The sequence below is a fragment of the Mobula birostris genome, chromosome 27 (genome assembly GCF_030028105.1).
Source record: "Mobula birostris isolate sMobBir1 chromosome 27, sMobBir1.hap1, whole genome shotgun sequence".
Lineage (NCBI taxonomy): Eukaryota > Metazoa > Chordata > Chondrichthyes > Myliobatiformes > Myliobatidae > Mobula > Mobula birostris.
In genome coordinates this window covers 4,256,417-4,280,760 of record NC_092396.1, presented here as the reverse complement: position 1 = coordinate 4,280,760, position 24,344 = coordinate 4,256,417, and the positions used below count along the sequence as shown (strand labels likewise).

The following is a 24,344-nucleotide window of genomic DNA, read 5'->3' as shown; positions in this document are numbered from 1 at the left end:
TTATTCAGGGGCATTGCTATCATACTCCAAATACCATGATAAATGGTTTTAAAAATTCAAAGCCAAAAGTTAATTTATTATTCAAGTATGTATATGGCAGCATATACAACACTGGGATTAATTTTCTTGTGGGCATTCACAGTAGAGCAGAGAAACACAATGGAATCAATGAAAAACTGCACACAAAGACTGACAAACAACTGATGTGTGAAAGAAGACAAACATTGCAAATGCAAATAACTAATTAACTGATCCAGAAGATGATTTGTATAGTCTTTGAAAGTTAATCTAAAAACAAATAGCTTTGCTTCTGTCATTTGTAACTTTGCGCCAGTGTTCTGTCATATAACACGTCAATCATTATATGCAAATGTTTTTCTTCTGTATTTATATCCAGCTGTCAATAAAATCCATCCCACTGCTAAAGAGAGAAAATATTCGAAATGCCATCGGCATCTCCAACTATCGGTTACACCCTTGCACTGCACAGATCAACCCTTGCAGGAACGGTGGAGTCTGCAGCCCGAGACAGAGAGATTATGACTGCATGTGCCAGCGCGGCTTCTCGGGGCCGCAGTGTGAGAAAGGTAGAGTAATCCGGGCTGCTGTGAGGACACTAGAGTGACAGAGTGGGCAAACGTGCCCTGTGACCCAGAGAGTCCACACCAATCATCAAGTAACCTCACCTGCACTGTTTGATCAGAACCAGAAAATATGGTTTAATAACACTGACAGATGTTGTGTTTTGTGATAGTAATATATTGCCATACATAAAAACAAAATCTCTAAGTTACGGTAAGAACTATATACAGTATAAAACATTAAATTAACTAAGTTGGGCAAAAAGAGAGAGAGAAAAAGTAGTGAGGTAGTATTCATGGGTTCGTAGACCGTTCAGAAATCGGATGGCAGAGGGGAAGAAGGTGTTCCTGAGATGTTGAATGGCTGCTGTACCTCCTTCTTCATGGTGGAAATGCGAAGAGGGCATGTCCTCGGTGATCAGGGTCCTCAGTGGTGGGCACTGCCTGTTTGAGACATCGCCTTCGCCTTTTGAAGATGTCCTCGATACTGTGGAGGCTGCTGCCCAGGATGGAGCTGGCAGAGCTTACAACATTCTGCAGCTTTTTCCGACCCTGTGCATACATCTGTACAGCACGGGATCAGACCCTGTGGCCCACAATGTTGTGCCAAACTAATTAGCTATTTAATTACTATCTCATAATCAAATGGCCAACTAACCTAATTCCTTCTGCCTACACAGTGTCATTTTCTTCCATTTCCATGCACACTCATGAACCTCTGGAATGCCTCTTTCGTATCTGCCTCCACCATCAGCCCTGGCAGCACGTTCCAGGCACTCCCCCCCCCCCCCCCCCCCGTGTAAAGAAAACTTGCCATGCACATATGACCTTTAACTTAACATAGAACATAGAACATAGAATAGTACAGCACAGTACAGGCCCTTCAACCCACAATGTTGTGCTGACCCTCAAACCCTGCCTCCCATATAAGCCCCCACCTTAAATTCCTCCATATACCTGTCTAGTAGTCTCTTAAACTTCACCAGTGTATCTGCCTCCACCACTGACTCAGGCAGTGCATTCCACGCACCAACCACTCTCTGAGTAAAAAACCTTCCTCGAATATCCCCCTTGAACTTCCCACCCCTTACCTTAAAGCCATGTCCTCTTGTATTGAGCAGTGGTGCCCTGGGGAAGAGGTGCTGGCTGTCCACTCTATCTATTCCTCTTAATATCTTGTACACCTCTATCATGTCTCCTCTCATCCTCCTTCTCTCCAAAGAGTAAAGCCCTAGCTCCCTTAATCTCTGATCATAATCTGTACTCTCTAAACCAGGCAGCATCCTGGTAAATCTCCTCTGTACCCTTTCCAATGCTTCCACATCCTTCCTATAGTGAGGTGACCAGAACTGGACACAATACTCCAAGTGTGGCCTAACCAGAGTTTTATAGAGCTGCATCATTACATCGCGACTCTTAAACTCTATCCCTCGACTTATGAAAGCTAACACCCCATAAGCTTTCTTAACTACCCTATCCACCTGTGAGGCAACTTTCAGGGATCTGTGGACATGTACCCCGAGATCCCTCTGCTCCTCCACACTACCAAGTATCCTGCCATTTACTTTGTACTCTGCCTTGGAGTTTGTCCTTCCGAAGTGTACCACCTCACACTTCTCCGGGTTGAACTCCATCTGCCACTTCTCAGCCCACTTCTGCATCCTATCAATGTCTCTCTGCAATCTTTGACAATCCTCTACACTATCTACAACACCACCAACCTTTATGTCGTCTGCAAACTTGCCAACCCACCCTTCTACCCCCACATCCAGGTCGTTAATAAAAATCACGAAAAGTAGAGGTCCCAGAACAGATCCTTGTGGGACACCACTAGTCACAATCCTCCAATCTGAATGTACTCCCTCCACCACCACCCTCTGCCTTCTGCAGGCAAGCCAATTCTGAATCCACCTGGCCAAACTTCCCTGGATCCCATGCCTTCTAACTTTCTGAATAAGCCTACCGTGTGGAACCTTGTCAAATGCCTTACTAAAATCCATATAGATCACATCCACTGCACTACCCTCATCTATATGCCTGGTCACCTCCTCAAAGAACTCTATCAGGCTTGTTAGACATGATCTGCCCTTCACAAAGCCATGCTGACTGTCCCTGATCAGACCATGATTCTCTAAATGCCTATAGATCCTATCTCTAAGAATCTTTTCCAACAGCTTTCCCACCACAGACGTAAGGCTCACTGGTCTATAATTACCCGGACTATCCCTACTACCTTTTTTGAACAAGGGAACAACATTCGCCTCCCTCCAATCCTCCGGTACCATTCCCGTGGACAACGAGGACATAAAGATCCTAGCCAGAGGCTCAGCAATCTCTTCTCTCACCTCGTGGAGCAGCCTGGGCAATATTTCGTCAGGCCCCGGGGACTTATCTGTCCTAATGTATTTTAACAACTCCAACACCTCCTCTCCCTTAATATCAACATGCTCCAGAGCATCAACTTCACTCATATTGTCCTCACCATCATCAAGTTCCCTCTCATTGGTGAATACCGAAGAGAAGTATTCATTGAGGACCTTGCTCACTTCCACAGCCTCCAGGCACATCTTCCCACCTTTCTCTCTAATCGGTCCTACCTTCACTCCTGTCATCCTTTTTTTCTTCACATAATTGAAGAATGCCTTGGGGTTTTCCTTTACCCTACTCGCCAAGGGCTTCTCATGCCCCCTTCTTGCTCTTCTTAGCCCCTTCTTAAGCTCCTTTCTTGCTTCCCTATATTCCTCAATAGACCCATCTGATCCTTGCTTCCTAAACCTCATGTATGCTGCCTTCTTCCTCCTGACTAGATTTTCCACCTCACTTGACACCCATGGTTCCTTCACCCTACCATTCTTTACCTTCCTCACCGGGATAAATTTATCCCTTACATCCCGCAAGAGATCTCTAAACATCGACCACATGTCCATAGTACATTTCCCTGCAAAAACATCATCCCAATTCACACCCGTAAGTTCTAGCCTCATAGCCTCCTAATTTGCCTTTCCCCAATTAAAAATTTTCCTATCCTCTTTCATTCTATCCTTTTCCATGATAATTATAAAGGCCAGGGAGCGGTGGTCACTGTCCCCCAGATGCTCACCCACTGAGAGATCTGTGACCTGACCCGGTTCATTACCTAGTACTAGATCTAGTATGGCATTCCTCCTGGTCGGCCTGTCCACATACTGTGACAGGAATCCATCCTGGACACACTTAACAAATTCTGCCCCATCTAAACCCTTGGAACTAATCAGGTACCAATCAATATTAGGGAGGTTAAAGTCACCCATGATAACAACCCTGTATAGAACTTTTTATATAACTTTTTATATAATTCTTTACTCTTTACATGTTGAATGTTTTTGTTTTCTCTCTCATGCCAACCCTAATCAACACACCACAGCGAGTTCCTTACACATGTAAATGTATGCGGTAAATAAAATGAATCCGTGATCCTTTGAACTTGCCTCCTCTAACCTTAGATGCATGCCCTCTTGGTACCACACTGTTCAATCTTGGGAAAAAGATACCAGCTGTCTGCTGTATCTACGCCTTTCATAATCTTAAGAACTTCTACCAGTTCTCAACTTAGCCTTTGCCGCTCTGGAGAAAACAACCCAAGTTAATCCAACATGACATAAAAGATTCTGCAGCTGCTGGAAGTCTCGGGGAACAAACACAAAGTCCTGGAGTATCTCAGCAGGTCAGGCAGCGTCTGTGAAGAGGAAAGAACAGTGGACATTTCAGACCCAGACTCTTCACTGGAACCGAATATGAGGTGTTCCTGCACCCCGAGAGGAGGCAGAAGAAAAGACCATGGTGTGACATGGCCCATGATGAAGGGTTTAGGCCTGAATGTTGACATTCATTCCTCTCCATAGATGCTGCCCGACCTGCTGAGCTCCAGTGTTTTGTGTGTGTTCCTCAAGTTTGTCCAACCTCACCTTATAACGCATGCTGTGCAATCCAAGCAGCTTCCTGGCGAACCTCTTCTACACCCTCCCTCCCCCATATCGCTTTCAACTCCTGCAGATTTTACCACTGACCTACTCACAAGGAGCAGTTTACAGTGGACAATTAACCGATCAAACGTCACATCTTTGGGAACTGAGTAGCTCAGGAACGCCCATGTGGCCACAGGGAGAATGTGCAAACGCCCCACGGAGAGCGCCGGACGTCAGGATTGCACCCAGGTCTCTGCAGAAGCCCTGTCTGCTGCCCCAAAGGACCGCCGATCAGTTCCCAACACTGCAAATTACAGCAGCTGTTGAGAGTCTTAACATGGGCCTGTACTCGCTTGAGTTTGGAAAAATTGAAACCAATTGAATATTGAAAGGCCGAGATAGAGTGGACGTAGTGAGGATGCTTCCATTAGTGGGGCAGTCTAGGACCAGAGGGCACAGCCTCAGAATAAAGGGACATCCCTTTAGAACAGAGATATGGAGGAATTTCTTCAGCCGGATGGTGGTGAACCTGTGGAATTCATTGTCACGGATGGAGACCCAGTCATTGGGTATATTTAAAGTGGAGGCTCTCGATTAGTAAGAGTGCCAAAGGTTACGGGGGGGGGAGGCAGGAGAATGGGGTTGAAGGGGATAATAAGTCAGCCATGATTGAATAGCAGAGCAAACTCAATGAGTGAGTGGCCTAATTCTGCTCCTATCTTTTGGTAACCACGACTGGTGGATGATAGCTGCCCATGGATAGTAAAAAGAAATTCAGCTTGATTCTGTTCTAAACCAGAAGGTTACAGCTCTCAACTATAATTGCTGTGTAGTGATGTAGGTTCAGAGGTCAATTACAGCAGCCAGTTACACATCACTCAAAGTGTCATGTGTCCAAAGTTTGGTATGCCTCAGCTTAAGTTCACCAAGCTCTCGCTCGCTGTTGATTGATGGGTGCCACACATAGAAAACCAGCTGTAATTCACATCTAGACATACCATTCAGTGTAGTAAGGTCATATTGTATTCATTTACAGAATTATAATGTCCCAGACTATACAGAAACAATGCAGAATGGTGATTTTTTAAAATATATTCTATATACGAAGCTAAATGCTTGCCTGTTTTGTATGTTATAGCTTTTTAATGGCCAGTTCACCTGCATCCGTCAGTTATTGTCCAGGGAGAATTTTCATTTATGTGTCAACCAGTCTTCCAACAATAACACAGGCTGAAAATGGTATCTATTAAATTCAGATTGTGTAGGTTGTCTCTGCAAGTGCCGGGCTCTTGTCTGAGTCTGACATTGATCATAGAATCATAGAATTGTACGGCTCAGAAACAGGCCCTTCGGCCCATCACATCTGTGCTAACTCTTTTCACATCTTCATTAATCCCATTTTCCCACATTATTTATTTACCTATTGAGCTACGGTGCGGAATAGGCCCTTCTGTCCCTTTGAGCCGCACTTCCCAGCAACCCCCGATTTACCACTAACCTAACCTCAGGACAATTTACAAGGACCAATTAATCTACCAACCAGTATGTCTTTGGACTGTGGGAGGAAACTGAAGCACATGGAGGAAACACACGCAGTCATGGGGAGAAAACTCCTTAAAGGCAGCGGCAGGAACTGAACGCGCGTCACCAGATCTGTAAAGTGTTGTGCTAACCACTACACTGCCATTTTGCCCCAAAACCTCCTCTAGAACCTCTCCAGTTCCAGCACATCCTTTCTTGAATCACTGTCCCTTGTTGCCCCCCCACCGCCCACCCGTTCTTCACACCCCAGTCAGGTGTGTTAATCCTTAACAGCCAAGCATTTTGCTAATTCAGCGCAAAAGGGCAATCAGATCTGGGACTTTCCAAGCTTCTTTGAGTCAGTATCACGTGGGGAGACACAGTATCTGGTTAATGATCAGGGAATTCCTGACAACAGACGCCACTAATACCTCCTCAGAATGTCAAAAGAGAGGTCAAAATTTCTACAGTGTGTTGAGTAAACTTGAGGACTACAGACGTATAAACTGCTTTTCTATTCCCATTTATTTAGCAGTCTGTTGTCTCTCCAATCACCCAGCCCTATCAAAAAGCAAGATTTTGTTACAACAGAGCCTGGTTTGAGATGTGTCCAAGACTTATATTAAGCTCAGGCTCTGCATCTTATTTATGGTCCTCTTGTTGCTAAATTTATGCGTTGATTGGGTTTAGTTCGTGCCTAAGCATGTCCACTAGCAGATGCGTTGGTGCTGTGCTGCTTAAGAATATGGCTGGAAACATGGTTGTGTGATGTAAAACTCTAGTTATACAGTGGCATGCAAAAGTTTGGGCACCCCTGGTCTAATTTCTGTTACTGTGAATAGCTAAGGGAGTAAAAGATTAACTGATTTCCAAAAGGCATTAAGTTAAAGATGACACATTTCTTTAATATTTTAAGCAAGATTACTTTTTTATTTCCATCTTATACAGTTTCAAAATAACAAGAAAGGAAAAGGGCCTGAAGCAAAAGTTTGGGCACCCTGCATGGCAGTACTTAGTAACACCCCCTTTGGCAAGTATCACAGCTTGTAAGCACTTTTTGTAGCCAGCTAAGAGTCTTTCAATTCTTGTTTGGGGGATTTTCGCCCGTTCTTCCTTGCAAAAGGCTTCTAGTTCTGTGAGATTCTTGGGCGTCTCGCATGCACTGCTCTTTTGAGGTCTATCCACAGATTCTCGATGATGTTTAGGTCAGGGGACTGTGAGGGCCATGGCAAAACCTTCAGCTTGCACCTCTTGAGGTAGTCCATTGTGGATTTTGAGGTGTGTTTAGGCTCATTATCCTGTTGTAGAAGCCATCCCCTTTTCATCTTCGGCTTTTTTACAGACGGTGTGATGTTTGCTTCCAGAATTTGCTAGTATTTAATTAAATTCATTCTTCTCTCTCCACCAGTGAAATGTTCTCCATGCCACCGGCTGCAACACAAGCCCAAAGCATGATCGATCCACCCCCGTGCTTAACAGTTGGAGAGGTATTCTTTTCATGAAATTCTGCACCCTTTTTTCTCCAAACATACCTTTGCTCATTGTGGCCAAAAAGTTCTATTTTAACTTCATCAGTCCACAGGACTTGTTTCCAAAATGCATCAGGCTTGTTTGGATGTTCCTTTGAACCTTTTGAATAGAATTTTTTGGCTCCAATGAGCAAAGGTATGTTTGGAGAAAAAAGGGTGCAGAACTTCATGAAAAGAACCCCTCTCCAACTGTTAAGCACGGGGGTGAATCGATCATGCTTTGGGCTTGTGTTGCAGACGGTGGCACGGGGAACATTTCACTGGTAGAGGGAAGAATGAATTCAATTAAATACCAGCAAATTCTGGAAGCAAACATCACACCGTCTGTAAAAAAGCCGAAGATGAAAAGAGGATGGCTTCTACAACAGGATAATGAGCCTAAACACACCTCAAAATCCACAATGGACTACCTCAAGAGGCGCAAGCTGAAGGTTTTGCCATGGCCCTCACAGCCCCCCGACCTAAAATTCATTGAAAATCTGTGAATAGATCTCAAAAGAGCAGTGCATGCAAGACGGCCCAAGAATCTCACAGAACTAGAAGCCTTTTGCAAGGAAGAATGGGCGAAAATCCCCCAAACAAGAATTGAAAGACTCTTAGCTGGCTACAAAAAGCATTTACAAGCTGTGATATTTGCCAAAGGGGGTGTTGCTAAGTACTGCCATGCAGGGTGCCCAAACTTTTGCTTCGGGCCCTTTTCCTTTTTTGTTATTTTGAAACTGTAAAAGATGGAAATAAAAAAGTTTTCTTACTTAAAATATTAAAGAAATATGTCATCTTTAACTTTATGCCTTTTGGAAATCAGGTCATCTTTTACTTGCTTAGCTATTCACAGTAACAGAAATTTTGAGCAGGGGTGCCCAAACTTTTGTATGCCACTGTATCAGAGGGAGGCAAAGGTAATGAATTCCACAGGGAGCAACTCATCACTGATTCCCTCAGCTGTGGAGGTAGCTTCCAACCTGATGGAATGAACATCGATTTTTCAAACCTTGAGTAATTTCTCTCCCTCCCGTTCTCCATTTTTCTATTCCCATTCTGGCTTCCCTCTTACCCCTTTTCTTCTTACTTGCCATCACCTCCCTCTGGTTCCCCTCCTCCTTCCCTTTCTCCCATGGTCCACTCTCCTTTCCTATCAGATTCCTTCTTCGTCGGCTCTTTACCTTTCCACCTATCACAACCCAGCTTCTTACTTCATTCCCCTCCTCCACAAACTTTCCTTCCCCCTCACCTGATCTCACCTATCACCTGTCAGCTTGTACTTCTTTCCCCTACCCCACCATCTTACTGTGGCTCCTTTCCCCTTCCTGATGAAGGGTCTCAGCCCAAAATGTTGACAGTTTATTCCTCTCCGTTGATGCTGCCTGACCTGCTGAATTCTGTCAGCATTTTGTGTGTATTGCTCTGGATTTCCAGCATCTGCAGAATCTCTTGAGTTCAAGTTGATAGGGAGTCAAGCAACAACGTTGGCCTTCATTTTTATGAGGCATTGGTGATATCACATCAGGAGCGTGGTTGATAAAAATACAACTGCAGGTGCTGTAAATCTGAAACAAAAACAGAAAATACTGAAAGGCTCAGAAAGTCAGGCAATGTCTGTAGAAGGAGAAACCATCTTTGCTAATAACAAGCCTGGTCTTCTCATCTGAAGAAGAGCATAGGAGCTTGACTTGATTGAGGAAGTGGAAGGGATGGTTAGTAAGTCTGCGGATGACACGAAGGTTGGTGGTGCTGTGGATAGCGTAGAAGGTCGTCATAGGTTGCAACGGGACATTGACAGGATGCGGAGCTGGGCCTAGAAGTGGCAGATGGAGTTCAATCTGGAAAAGTGTGAAATGATTCACTTTGGAAGGTTGAGCTTAAAGGTAGAATACAGGATTAACGGCAGGATTCTTAGCAGTGTTGAGGAACAGGGATATCTTCGGGTCGACATCCATAGATCCCTCAAAGTTGCCATGCAATTTGATAGCACTGTTAAGACGGCATCTGTTGTGGTGGCCTTCAGTAGTCAGGGGATTGAGTTCAAGAGTCACGAGGTAATGTTGCAACTCTTTAAAACTTTAAAAAGACTGCACTTGGAGTGTTGTGTTCAATTCTGGTCCCTTCATTATAGAAGGGATGTGGAAGCTTTAGGGAGAGTGCAGAGGAGATTTACCAGAATGCTGCCTGGATTAGAGAGCGTATTTTACGAGGATAGTTTGAGCGAGCTCGGACTTTTTCTTTGAAGTGATGGAGGTTGAGAGCAAACTTGATAGAGGTGTACAAGATGATAAGATGCATGGATAGGGTGGATTGTCAGAGACGTTTTCCCAGGGTGGAAATGGCTGATATGAGGGGATATAATTTCAAGGTGCTTGGAGGAAAGTATAGTGGGATGTCAGAGGTAAGTGGAGGGTGCATGGAATGTGCTGCGAGGGTGGTGATAGAGGCAGATACCTTAGGGACATTAGGAGACCCTTAGATAGGCACATAGATGATAGAAAAATGGAGGGTTATGTAGGAAGGAAGCATTAAAATGATCTTAAGAGTAGGTTAAAATGTCAGAACAACACCGTGACGCGAAGGGCCTGTACCGTTCTGTAACATTGTATGTTCTGTGTTCAGAGAAAATTTGCTAGGGCAGATTACCTTCTGAGGAAAGTTGGCAAAGTCTAGGCTCGTCTCCACCAGAAGAGTTTGAGGAAATCTGATGTCTTCTGAAGTTCAGTTCATGTCAGAGTCCGATTCAGGAAGCTAATACCACTGGGACTGTGCTAGTTCTGAGGCAATCCAGGTCAATGTATGGGAGGTTCATGGAGTGATGATTAATGGAAAATATTTTTTTCTATTCTGTATGTGTCCATTGAGTGTAAATCTTGGACTATTTTGTTCTCTCCATTTCTACAGCACTTGAGGAGAAGTCAGCAGGTGAAAGTGAATCTGTTGCATTTAATGGGCGTACATTCATTGAGTATCATAACTCAGTGACAAGGAGGTATGTTACGTTTCTCTCATATTAATGATTTCCAACACCAGGTCTGGTACTAAATGGATTACCTTGTCCTTATGGTTTCCCAGCAACATTCATCACTGGAGCAAGTGGGCACTTCCCCTGTGTTAGCCATCTGCTTTAATACCACAGACACAATGAGGTGGTTTAGTGAATTTGTGATCTATATTTTCCACCCATATGTTGACAGATTTAACTATCTGCAGACATTCTCATGATGAAATGTATCTTAAGGACTAGCTTAAACAATAGAAGATCCCTCTGATCTATAGTTCATGCAGAGTGGTGTTTTTTTGCCCTTCATATAAATACCTGGTTTGGGGGTACAAGGCTTTATTCAGCTTTGAGGTCATTTTCTGGCCTACAATGAAAACCTCATGGTAACATCTGCCCTGTAGGATAGCACTGAATTCACTTGACTTGCTTAAGCCCATCACCCCTCCTGGGGCACAGGCCCCCCGACAGCCAAAGTCCTCTGTCCTGGGCCAGTCTTTTAAGTTGGCGCAGGTGTAGCCCATCTTCTCCTTCCTCTCCCAGGGATGAGGTCATTGGAGCTTCTGTTGCCATTTCTGTAGATCTGGGTTTTTACAGGATGGGATTGCTAGCCCTATGCCTAACCCTCCTCCTTTCGCAGCCGGGTCCATGGCGGAGTTGAATCCCTTTCAGTAACTTGTAAAATGCACACTGTAAAGAGTTCAAGTGTTGTTCCAAGCTGCACGATTAGGGAATTCAAGCCCTTTCCCATGAAAAGAGCCAGGCCATTTCTTGCTCTTCAAATTGCTTTAATGTTGAAGTGTATCGTCGACCACTTTTAAATGTTCTCATCTAACTGTTCTGTCCAAATACAAAGCAATTTTATTGTTCATTGTGGTCTACTAAAACGTCTAAAGCTTTCCTCTGTGTGTTCTATCTGGTTGCTGGAATTTGTCCAACATTATGTGACTTGTTGTGCCAATCTGTCATCGTGTATGTCTGTTTTGTATCTCATGTGTCTCCTTGTTTTCTCTACCCAAGCCATCTTGCAAATGAGATCCCAGAGTAAGTATAAAGTCCTGATCCTGAACTCATTCATCTTGCTCTTCCTCTCTGCATGATGTTTTCATGACCAGCGTGTCAGAAATCCCAGCTGTGACGGAGCCGTGTATTGACAGGCATCATTTATGGCGTGCAGTCATTTTGCTGAAGCTCTACAGAGGAACGCCTGCCGTGGTTAACTTTTCAAACAGGTTTCCAGTGTGTGGATCTGGGTCTTTCTTCTCATCAGTTTTTGGGATCATAGAATAGTAATGGGGAGGCTGTTCGGCCCTTTGAGTCTGTGCTAGAACAATGGAACTAGACCCACTCCCACATGGATGATAGAAAAATGGAGAGCTATGTGTGAGGGAAGGGTTAGATTGACCTTGGAGTAGGTTAAAAGGTCAACACAACATCATGGGCTGAATCCCTCTTCCTAATAGTCCGCCAAGTTCCGATCCACTCCCACTCCATTCCTCTTCAAAGATCAACTTTATTCTCCATATACATTTACATGCGTTAGGAATTTGCTGTGGTGTATTGGTCAGGGTGAGACATGCAACAAAAACAACAACATTCAATATTTATAAAGAATAAAGAATTATATAAAAATAAAGTTGTTATTTAAAGTATGAATATGAAATAAAATATGTATAAATACATAAATACCAGCATATATTTACAATGTAAATAGCATTGTATAAAGTGGTTTTAAGTGTTTACAGTGCAGTGATGGGGGTAATAGATGGGGGGGGAGGGCTAACTAGAATAGTTAATATGATTAACTATCCGGAGGAAGAAACTTTTAAGATGGTGTGAAGTTTTTTTTGATATAATAGCCCCTTAGAGCTTTCCAGAAGGGTGATTTTGGAAAAGGTAGTTTGCAGGGTCGGTAGTGTCCACAATGATTTTTCCAGCTTGCTTCTGTGTCCTGGGCACAAACAAGTCCCACGGTGATGCTAAACGGCAGCTGAGCTGACAGTTCACTGCAGTTTTGTACATTGTGAGAGAAAAACCTGCGGAAAACCAGACAGTGATGGCAACACAGATCCAGCCTGATGCAGAGTCCCATTTAAGCTGGTTCCATTTGCCTGTGCTGGGCTTTCTCTCACCTCTGGCAGCGCACTCCATATACTGATCACACTCTGCGGGAAGATGTTGCCCTTTGGATTCCTATTCAATCTGATCTCAAGAGGGCATCACTCAACTTAAACCCAGAGTTAAATCAGAACTTTAATCTTTCCTTTACTCTGGACTGGGTGAAGGAGGAATGTCACTAGTTACAGACGACTGAACCTAGGTGTGGAGGGATGACAGATTCCCATATTGAGACAGAAACAGGAATTTCTTCACAGGAATTCCCAACTGAACGTCGGTGGCTTAACCAAGCGATGCCATGAGATGAATCTTTCTCAGAACACACACGGACCCCAGGATCTGTGCTCATTGGGAGTCTGCTTTGAATAAGCGCAGTCAGCTGAAAACCCTTGCCAGTCAAAGTAAACTGGACAAGATTAAACAGAAAGCATAGGACTGAACAACTTTGGATAGTTCAACAATTACCTGCAGGGCATGTGACAAAGAAACCTTGGAGTTAAAGAGTTTCCAAGAAGGGGGCACGACTTCAGGATTGAAGGACATCCATTTAGAACAGACAGGCGGAGAAATTACTTTAGCCAGTGGGTGGTAAATCTGTGGAATTTGTTGCCAAGAGTGACCGTGGAGGCCAAGTCATTGGGTGCATTTAAGGCAGAGACAGATAGGTTCTTGATCAGCCAGAATATCAAAGGGTATAGGGAGAAGGCAGGGGAGTGGGGATGACTGGAAGAATTGGATCAGCCCATGACTGAATGGCGGAGCAAATTCAGTGGGCTGAATGGCCTACTTCTGCTCTTATATCTTTTGCTCTTATAAGCTGGGGGGTATGAGTTGCCAGGAGACGTTGTGTAAACTGGGACTTTATTCCCTGAAATGTAATAGGTTGGGGGGTGACCTAATAAAGGTAAGAAAGATCATGAGGGACATATAGTCTTTTAATGACCACAGTCTTATCACTCTATGACTCTATAGCAATACTGGTGTTTGCCTGAGCCGTCACCAATCAGCACTGTCCTCTGTCCCCTTCACCCACTATGTTTTAGCAGTTCGTCCCGTGATTCGCCACAATCTCCTCTCAGTGAACCTTAATTTCTGAACAATCTCTGGGTAAAGAAGGTCCTTCTGAATTCCACTTTGGATTTCATGGTGACTGGCTTATGTTTTCCCCTCAAATTACACTTATAGAATATTTTTAGATCCAGTCCATAATTCCCTGAAATTGAGATATGATAGAGGTATATATTGTCATGTGGGACGTAGAGTGAAAGCACATAATCATTTTCCCAGGGTTGGGGTGCTAAAAACAAGAAGGCATCGGATTAGGATCAGAAATGAGAGATTGAAGAGGGACATCAGGAACAGCTTCTATACACAAAGGGTGGTGCATGTTTGGAATGAGCTGGCAGAAATAGTGGTTAAGATGGACACGTTGGTTCATTCGCTATGTGCCATGTTGTATGACATAGGTGATCGTGGTCTTTCCATGATCATGATTGTTCTTGGCAAATTTTTCTACAGAAGTGGTTTGCCATTGCCTTCTTCTGGGCAGTGTCTTTACAAGATGGGTGACCCCAGCCATTATCAATACTCTTCAGAGATTGTCTGCCTGGCGTCAATGGTTGCCCAACCAGGACTTGTGATTTGAATCAGCTGCTCATATGACCATCCACCACCAGCTCCTGTGGCTTCATGTGACCCTGATTGGAGGGGGTGGTGTGGGGGCAAAGCAGAACACATTAGCAGCACTTAGAGGCCATCTGGTTAAGTACATGGATAAGAGAGGTTCAGAGAGCTATGGGCCAAATACGAGCAGGCGGGACCAGCTCGCCAGGCAACAGCATGGAAGAGTTGGGCTGAAGGGCCTCTTTCTGTACTATGATTAAGTTAATGGCTTTCATTGTGTTATTGGAAGCAAAGTGGTGGCTGAATATTTCCTCCCTGCAAAGAAGCGATATTACTTTTTATTATTTCTTTCAGAATCCTTAAATCAAACACTTAAACACTTCTTTGAAAGTAAATATCTCATTATCTCATATGGTGCAGTTGCTTTCTGGCCACCTAAAACTGCATCTGTTGGAGAATAATTATGTATAGTCTGCATCTCAATAAGCAGAAATGGCTCTAACAATTCTCTTGCTAAACTTCAGAAATTACTTTTTCACCAAACATATATTTATCTCTCTTGAGTGCGCATGGAGGAAAGTACATAAGTATCTAGTAGTTACCCAATCATTAGGTGTTAATCAGTCAGTCACAGCAGGAAGTGGAAAATGCAGAGACACAAGAGTTTTTGCAGATGCTGGAAATCTTGAGCAACACACACAACGATCAGTGTGATTTCTCACAAGTACATTGAAACGTGAGTGAAATGTGTTTGCGTCAGCAACCAACACAGTCCATCCATAGGTGTCTTGGTGCTTCTGGCACCAAAGTAGCATACCCACAACTCACTAACCTTAACTCGTATGTCTTTGGAATGTTGGGGGAAACTGGAGCATGTAGAGGAAACCCATGTAGCCATGAGGAGAGCACTTAATCTCCTTATAGACAGCAGCAAGATCCTCATAAAGGGTCTTCATCCAAAATATTGAATGCTAATTTTCCTCCAGTGATGCTAGCTGACCTTCTGAGTTCCTCCAGTATTTTGTGTGTGTTGGAAAACACAGTATCACACAGTGAGATCTTTGAATGTGGTTCTTAACTAGAAGCATCCATAGAGGGCAGAGGTTTAATATCGGGGATGAGAGGGGCAGTTTCTTCATGCAAAGGGCGGTGCAAATTTAGAAAGAGCTGACGGAAATCATGATTGAGGCAGACACAGTAGCAATGTCTAAAAGCCACCCAGTTAACCACATAGATAGGGGAGGTTTAAGGGTGATTTATACTTGTGCTTACTAGCTTACACCGTAGCCTACGCAAGTGGGCTACGCCGTTATGAGCATTTATACTTGTGCGTTGGTGTGTCTGCAATTCACCGCAAAAACACTAGTTGACGGTGGGGTTTCTGTGCCACTGTGTTGAGTTTCTTCGTGTTGAAACTCAACACGAAGAAACTCAAACTTCAAACAATGGCGACTGAAACTGAAGGAGGGTGAATTTTCTGTGCTTGTCCGGCCACTGAGAGACATGGACGAGGAAATGCATTTCAAATATTTTCAGATGTCGGCAGGTAGATTTGACGATTTGGTTCATCGTCTCCAACCATTTATTTCGCATCAGTGTACACACAGTATACTGAGAGACTGGCAATCACCATTCGAGTTTTAGCTTCAGGTGGAAGTCAACAGGCTGTAGCAGCTAGCTACAAACTGGCGTCAAGCACAGGGTCCTCCATAATTTCGGAGGTCTGTAAAGCTTCATGGAAAGCATTGCAGCCAGAGTTCCTTCCCTGCCCTTCAGTCGCCCAATGGGAAGCTATTGCAGCGTAGGAGGAAATGCGATGCTACCAACTGGACCAATCACAATTGTTTCGGTCTGCGTTGCTGCAACGCGTAGTTACATTTTGGGAGAGGTGCGCGTTAGGCTACAGCGTAGGGTTCGGCGTAGAGTACTGCATAGGTTGCACGGCTACGCCGTACCTATGGCGTACATTTGATGCACAAATATAGCTCAGCCTTCAGACTGCTACAGACCAAACACGGGCAGATGGGACAAGCTCTCTGGGCAATACTGTCTGGATGGATGAGATGGGCCAAAGGGCTTGCTTCCATGTTTGTTTGTTTATTTATAGATATGATGCAGAACATTTGAGCTGCACTGCCCAGCAATCCACCTATTTAACACTAGCCTACTCACAGTTCAATTTCCAATGACCAGTTAACCTACTAACCGGTACGTCATTGCACTGTGGGAGGAAACAGGAGCACCGGGAGGAAACCCACATGCACACAGCACGGAACATACAAACATGTTTAGAGAGGATTGCAGAATTGAACTCTGAACTCTGACGCCCTGACTTGTAATAGTGTCAGACTAACTGCTAGCTACCCACAGTGAGGAGTTTATAGAGTCATCCATGGAAACAAGCCCTTCAGCCAAACTCATCCATGCCAGTTGTGTTGCCCGGCGAGCTAGTCCCACCTGCCAAAGACCACCTGACACATCACACGTACAGTACGTTGGCCAATTGATCTCCAATGCCACCTGATAGCTGGGATAGAGTTAATCCACACAGGAGTGACATCATCACTTTGTAGTCGAAGGCCTGGACTTACCAACTGCTGGAGCACAGAATCATAGTAAACTTGAAACACTACAAGCCATTCAGCACACTGTTCCTGTGCTGGTCAAGGAAAAGCGGTGCATCTGTGGAGGCCAAGTCATTGGGTATATTTAAAGCAGAGTTTGATAGGTTCTTGATTAGTCAGGGCTTCAAAGGTTACAGGAGAAGGTAGAAGAATAGGGTTGAGGGGAATAATAACAGCCATGATGGAATGGAGGAGCAGGCTCAATGGGCCGAATGGCCTAATTCTGCTCCTATGCCTTTTGGTCTTATGGTCTAAGAGATACTGATGGTAGTCCTGACATCGACCCAAAACATTGACTGTCCATTTCCCTCCAGAGATGCTGTCTGGCCTGCTGAGTTCCTCCAACATTTTGTGTGTGTTGCTCTGGATCTCCAGCATCTGCAGTCTCTCTGGTGTCACCAGTTGAGTAGCACTCTAGTCATGGTCTTAACCAAGTAGAGTTCAAATTTGATAAGACTTCCTGCCTCCACCAACTGTTCAGACAGTAGGTTCCAAAACCCACCACCATCTGGGTGAAAATGCTTTTCTCAAGACCCCTTTAATTTATTTGCCAATTGATCTCTGCCTCCTGGCATTTGATCTCTCTGATAAAGGAACGAGTTTCTAAGTTTATCAGAAGTCACCCAAGCTCACACATCAAGGCTTGGGCACCACAGTAGCATTTCGGTTAGCATGACACTATTTCAGCTTGGGGCATCAGAGTTCAGAGTCCAATCCCCTTGTCCTCCATAAGGATTTGTATGTCCTCACTCTGAAACGCGTGGGTTTTCTCAGAGTGCTCCGGCTTCCTGCCACAGTCCAAGGATGTATAGGCTAGTGGGTTAATTGGTTATTTTAATTGAGCAGCATGGTAGCGTAATGTTTAGGTTAATTTGTCATTGTACTACCATTCATAATGAAGTTCTAAGTCAATTTATTATCAAAGTGCATACTGCATATGTCACCGTATACAACCCTGACATTCATTTTCTTGCCGGCATTCACAGTAAATACTAGGAAACACAATGGAATCAATGGAAAACTGTATATAACTAGACTGACAAGACTATCCATGATGGTTGAAGGGTAATAACCGTTCCTGAACCTGGGACCTAAGGTTCCTGTACCTCCTGCCCAATGGTAGCAGTAAGAACATAAGAAATAGGAGCAGGGGTAGACCATCTGGCCCATCGAGCCTGCTTCACCATCCAATAAGATCATGACTGATCTGCCATGGACTCATCTCCACCTACCTTCTTTTCCTCCCAAACCCTCAATTCTCCCACTGAGCAAAAATCTATCCAACCTTGTCTTAAATATATTTACTGAGGTAGCCTCCACTACTTCATTGGGCAGAGAATTCCACAGATTCAACACTTTCTGGGAAAAGCAGTTCCTCCTCATCTTCGTGCTAAATTTACTCCCCTAAATCTTGAGGCTATGGCCTCTAGTTCTTGTCTCACCTACCAGTGGAAACAACTTTCTTGCCTGTATCTTATCCATCATAATTTCATAATTTTATGGGTTTCTATAAGATGGTGTTCCACCTCCCTCTCTCATTACCATGAGAAGAAAGCATGGCCTGGATGATGGGGCTCCTTGACGAGGGGTGCTGCATTCTTGTGGCAGCGTTCCTTGTAGATGTGCTCAATGGTTCTATGGTGCAAGATACTCCCCACTGCCTTCCCCTCTGAATTCTCTGAAAGTGCCTCCGGTTTGCAATACAAATTCTCACATAATAAAATATCACTGAGGGACCGATCCCCGTTTCCACATTCCACATTCCAGTTTGTCGTCAAGGTCGAGGATGATGGTCTTCGTTCTGTTATCTACTTATGGGCTCTCAAGTGGCTTATGAGTCCAATCCTGGCTCTGAAAGTTCTTCCGCATTCAGGACAGGTAGTTCCAGATGGCAGATCGGGCTTTGGTTGTTGCTGCCTCTCTTTCCATTTTCTTCTCTTTTCTTCTAATTCTGCACATCTGTTGGCTTCGAAAGTTGCTGTTCCTTCTCGGATGATGGCTTGCCACAGTTTCCTGTCCTTGGCATTGGTTTCCCAATTGTTGATGTGGATGTTACATTTCTTCATGTTGGCTTTTAAGACGTCTTTGAATCTCTTCTGTTGTCCGCCTCTTTTACGTTTGCCTTCTTTAAGCTGGGAGTAGAAGATTTGTTTTGGCAGACGTTCGTCTTTCATCTGAACAACATGACCGCTCCATCTTAGTTGGTTCTTGATGACGTAGGCTTCAATGCCTGTTGTTTTTGCTTCATTTAGCACACTGACATTGGTTCTTCTATCTTCCCAGCTGATATTTAAGATGTTTCGAGGACAGTGTTGATGGAACTTTTCAACTGCCTTCAGATGTCGTCGGTATGTTGTCCAGGTTTCTGATGCATACAGGAGCATTGGGATTACCACTGCTTTGTACACTACCATTTTGGTGTCTGTTCGGAAGACAGTTGCAAAGCTAGTGAACCTTGTACTGTGTAATTAGTGTCCACTGGCTGTTGTGGCAGAGCTCAAAGGGCAAAGTAAATTTATTATCATATTTATTCAGTGATACAGCATGGAACAGGCCCTTCCGGCCCTTTGAGCCACGCTGCCCAGCAGCCTCCGACAACCTTGATTTAACCCTTACCTAACCAACGGACAATTTGCAATGACCATTTTACCTACTCGATACGTCTTCATCCGTGGAAGGGAACCGGAGCACTCGGAAGAAGCTCATGCAGTCACGGGCAGAACTCTTTACAGACTGTGACGGGAATCGAACCTGTGTCACCGGCACTGTAAAGCGTTGCACTAACCACTACACCACTGAGCCACCCTTTCTTCAGGATCTGTACTAGAGTCACCACACACGATGGTTCATTTTCTTGTGGGCATACACAATAAATCCAGTACACGTAATAGAATCACTGAAAGACTCCACCAACAGGGCGGACAACCAGCGTGCAAAAAGACAACAACACTATGCAAAGAGAAAGAGGAAAAAAATAATAATAATAATAAATAAGCAGTAAATATCGAGAACATGAAATGAAGAGTCCTTGAAAGTGTGGGAAAGTTGTGGGAACAGTTTAGTGACAGGGTAGCTGAAGCTGAGTGAAGCTATCCCCTCTGGGTCAGGAACTCCTGTGAAAATGCAGAGTGATCTATTTCTCTGTCATCTTAATCCTTTATGTCGTAGTTCAAAGCGTCGCAACTCCCAGTCCGCGTCAGTAGGCTTTAGTGCAATGGCATATTGCCATGTGCTGTATGAACGACTCTCCACCTGAGAGTGTAAATCTGTTATAGACTCTGTTGAAATGATCTGCCTTGCTGAGCTCTGGGAAAACCTGCCAAGTGCACTCTGATCATCCAGATCTCTTCGGAGCTCTGCTGGCATCGATGTGGGTTTGTTCTGTTGATAACAGGTTGATTTTTTTCCAATTAGGATTATTACTCCATCCTTTAGCTCCATTTTTCAGTCCCCTTTTTTATTGTGTAAACCTTTGTCTCTACTTTGGACTCACCTAACCTTTGACAGAGACTACCTATCCTACCTGTACCCCTCATAATTTTAAAAATCTCGATGGGTCACCCCTCAGTCTCGACTCCAGAGAAAACAGTCGCACCCTGTCCAGTCTTTCCCAATCACTCAAGCCGTCCAGGCTTGGCAAATCCCGGTGAATCTTTTCTGCAGCCTCTCCAGATTACTTCTCGTGTGGAAATTTTTTTTTAGTTTTATTGACATATAGCGCAGAATAGGCCATTACGGATCTTCAGCCATGCCGCCCAGCGGTTCCCCGATTTAATCCCAGTCTAATCACGGGACAATTTAAAATGAACCATTAACTCACCAACCAGTAGGTCTTTGGACTGTGGGAGGAAACCCATGTGGTCCTGGGGAGAATGTACAAACTGCTCACAAGCAGCAGCAGGAATTGAGCCTGTATTGTAAACCATTGTGTTAACCACTATGCTACTGTGTGCCGCCCTGTGTCTTATTGTAATATATTTATTCAAGGGATTTAATTGCCCATCCTGACATGCCCTTGAGAACATGGTGATGGGGCAGCACGGAAACGTAGCGGTTGGTGTAACACTGTTACAGTAGTAGCGATCGCTGATCAGGGTTCAATTCCCACTGCTGTGTAAGGAGTTTTTATGTCCTCACCACGACCGCTTGGGTTTCCTGAGGGTGCTTCAGTTTCCTCCTACGTTCTAAAGAGGTTCTGGTTCGGGTCAGTGAGTTCTGGGTCAAATGTGTTGGCGGTGGAAGCATGGCCTCTGCCTGTAGGGGTTTATACATTTGCTCTGTGACTGCATGAGTTTTCTCCGGGTATTCCGGTTCCCTTCCACAGTTGGTAGGTTAATTGGTCATTGTAAATTGTCTAGTGATTAGGCAGGGGTTAAATCGGGGGTTGCTGGTCAAAGGGCCGGAAGGGCCTATTCCACGCGGTATCTCAATAAATAAATAACACTTGCAGGCTGACCAGCACAACCCTCACTGGTTTGATTTGACATCACTGATGCATTTCACTGTGTTTCGATGTACATGTGACAAATCAAACCAATCTTTATCTGTTTTTGAACCGATATGGTCCTTGATGTGTGGGTGGACCCACAGCACTGTTAGGGAGGGAGTTTCAGGCTTTTGTCTCAGCGGTGGTGAAGGAACAGCGATACAGATAGGTGTCTGATTTGAGGGGACAATGTTACAAATAATAATGCAGCTAGATGACCATGCATCATTAATTGAATGAGGAGGCCATCTAACTGCTTACAGCAACCCTTCCACAATGTCTATTGGACTCATTGAAAACCCATCGCTGCTTATTTTTCCACCAACCCAACCTCAACTTTTTCCTCAGAAGCATAGTGTTGTGCATTTGATATTTCAGTAACATTTGGAGTAATCTTGTAAATATATTGTTTCATTAAGTGTTCTTGTACATTTGAATAACTACCGGTTATATGCAAAAGTATGTGAATTAAGTATGTCATCACGCTACCACGTGATACATGTGCACCTCGCTTAAACTAAGCACAAAGTTAGACTCACATTTCAGATTTCCATGTCTTTCTTTGAATTAGTTTGATGTTTTGAAGTTACAAAGAGCCATTGCTTATCTCTCATGTCCCATTGGCTAACTCGGGGCTCATCCATGGGAGATGCCTAACACCTCTCAACCTTTTTTTGCAATAAGTTGCCTTTCTCTAATTACTCAGCTAAGGCTGGGGATCAGAATATTGGAAGTTCAGGGAATTAAACCAGGATGGAATGTTGATTGATAATTTAACTTCTTGTGAGAGGCTTTAGTTTCACGTTCAGATTCAGATCCAGATTTATTTATCACACGTACATCGAAACATACAGTGAAATGCGTCATTTTCATTAACAACCAACACAATCTGAAGATATCAAGTGTCACTAAATATTCCACCGCCAGACTAGCATGCCTATTTTTCTGGTCACACTGAAAAAGTAAATTTTCTTTCCTCTGTTTTGCTCGCTCCAAAAGTGATCTGCCCATCATCCTTGTCTCAGGGAGATTAATATCTTCCCAATTCTTATTCACCATAAACACTCTGTGGCCATATTATTAAGGTACACCTGTACATCTGCTCGTTAATGAAAATATCCAGTCATCGATCATGTGGTAGCAGCTCAATGCATAACATAGTGAAGAAGTTCAGTTGTTATTCAGACCAAACATCAGAATGGGGAAGAAATATGATCTAAGTGACTTTGACCGTGGAATGATTGTTGGGTCCGGACTGGGTGGTTTGAGTATCTTGGAAACTGATGAGATCTTAGAATTTCCATGCACTACACTCTCTAGAGTTTACAAAGAATCTTGCAAAAAGCAAAAGACATCCAGTTCTGTGGGTGAGAACACCTTGTTAATGAGAGAGGTCCAAGGGGAATGGCCAGACTGGTTCAAGCTCTGGTGACAATAACTCAAGTAACCACGCATTACAGCAGTGGTGTGCAGAAGAGCTTCTCTGAACACAAAACATGTCAAATCTTGAAGTGGATGGGCTACAGCAGCAGAAGATCACGAACATACACTCAGTGGCCACTTTATTAGGTACCGGAGGCACTGAGTATATTTCCCAGTCAAGCAAAATGGGACACTACAGAATTGGAAGGGGATTGATGACTACTGTGTTCTCTCAGTGGTTGTTCAAAGGTCCAATTTAACGTCAGAGAAATGTATAGAATATACATTCTGAAATGCTTTTTCCTCGCAAAAGAAGGAGTTACTGTAAATGTTATTCAACTTTCCCTTGTAGAATGGTATTTCCTGACTTTTTTTACTTTCAGTGTGCAAAATTATGATGATCTCAACAAACCAATGCTTGGTGCTGTCATTTTTTAAATTTAAAGCTTGCTTGGTTAGTTAAAGTACAGCCTGGCTTCTTACAGATCTTTAGATTTTCCACAATGATTCAGCAGTTAAAAATTATCCTCACTGCTACTTACTGCATGCATGCATTTTTCTTTCTGCCCCCTAAGTCCTGAATTCATGGACTATCCCATGGAACAAAGGTGAGTATTCACGCTTACACAGCCTGCTTTTGCCTGCACCTGTGCTCCTGTGTGTGGTGGCTATTGTGCTGTTTTGGTCCTATTGTGAGAGAGAACTTGAACTTGCTGTACAAACCTACCTTTCTGGTTGATTAAACACAAGAAATTCTGGAGATGCTAGAAATCCAGAACGCAAAACGCTGGAGGACATCAGCAGGTCAGGCAGCATCTATGGAAGGGGAATAAGCAGTTGACATTTCAGGCCGAGACCCTTCATCAGAACTGGAAAGGAAGGGGGAAGATGCTAGAATACGAAGGTGGGGATGTGAGAAGAAGTAATACAAGCTAGAAGGTGATAGGGAAGACCATCTAGGTGGGATCTTGGGAGGTGAAAGGTGGAAAAGGTAAAGGGCTGGAAAAGAAGGAATCTGATAGGAAAAGAGAGTGGACTGTGGGGTAACAGGAAAGATGAGTGGAACCTGAGGGAGGTGAGAGGCAGGTTAGAAGAAGAGAAGGAATAAGAGGGGGGCCAGAATGGGGAATGGTAAAAGGAACTGGAAAGGAGTCCTGTTGCAGAGTCGTGGCCCAAAATGTTGACTGTTTATTCCCCCTCCTTAGATGCTGCCTGACCTGCTGATTTCCCTCAGAATTTTGTATGTGCTTTTATCTTGTTTACTTGATTTTCACAGAATTGCAAATTAGGCAGAGTATATTTCCTTAGCTTGTTCTTCTTCTTAAGCCCATTACCCCTTGCTGGGGCATAGGCTGCAACCAGCAGCTCAGCCGAGTCCTCTCTCCTGGGCCTGGTATAGCCCATCTTTGAAGATGCTCCTTCTCCCAGGGATGAGATCTTCTGTTGATGTTTCTGTGGGTATGGGTTTTTCTGTGGGTATGTGGTGGATGGGGTTGCTATGAAATGTGAAATG

General features: G+C 44.0%; 1 protein-coding gene across 4 annotated transcripts in view; it reads left to right on the top strand.

Annotated features, from left to right (window-relative positions):
• agrn (agrin) overlaps positions 1-24,344 on the top strand; it is a 546,801-nt gene that overhangs the window by 512,303 nt on the left and 10,154 nt on the right. For all 4 annotated transcript variants that reach the window (XM_072245169.1, XM_072245168.1, XM_072245171.1 and 1 more), the window contains 2 exons: positions 398-587; positions 10,462-10,549. In XM_072245169.1, the coding sequence (XP_072101270.1) occupies positions 398-587; positions 10,462-10,549 (278 nt within the window). The remainder of the gene's footprint in view (positions 1-397; positions 588-10,461; positions 10,550-24,344) is intronic.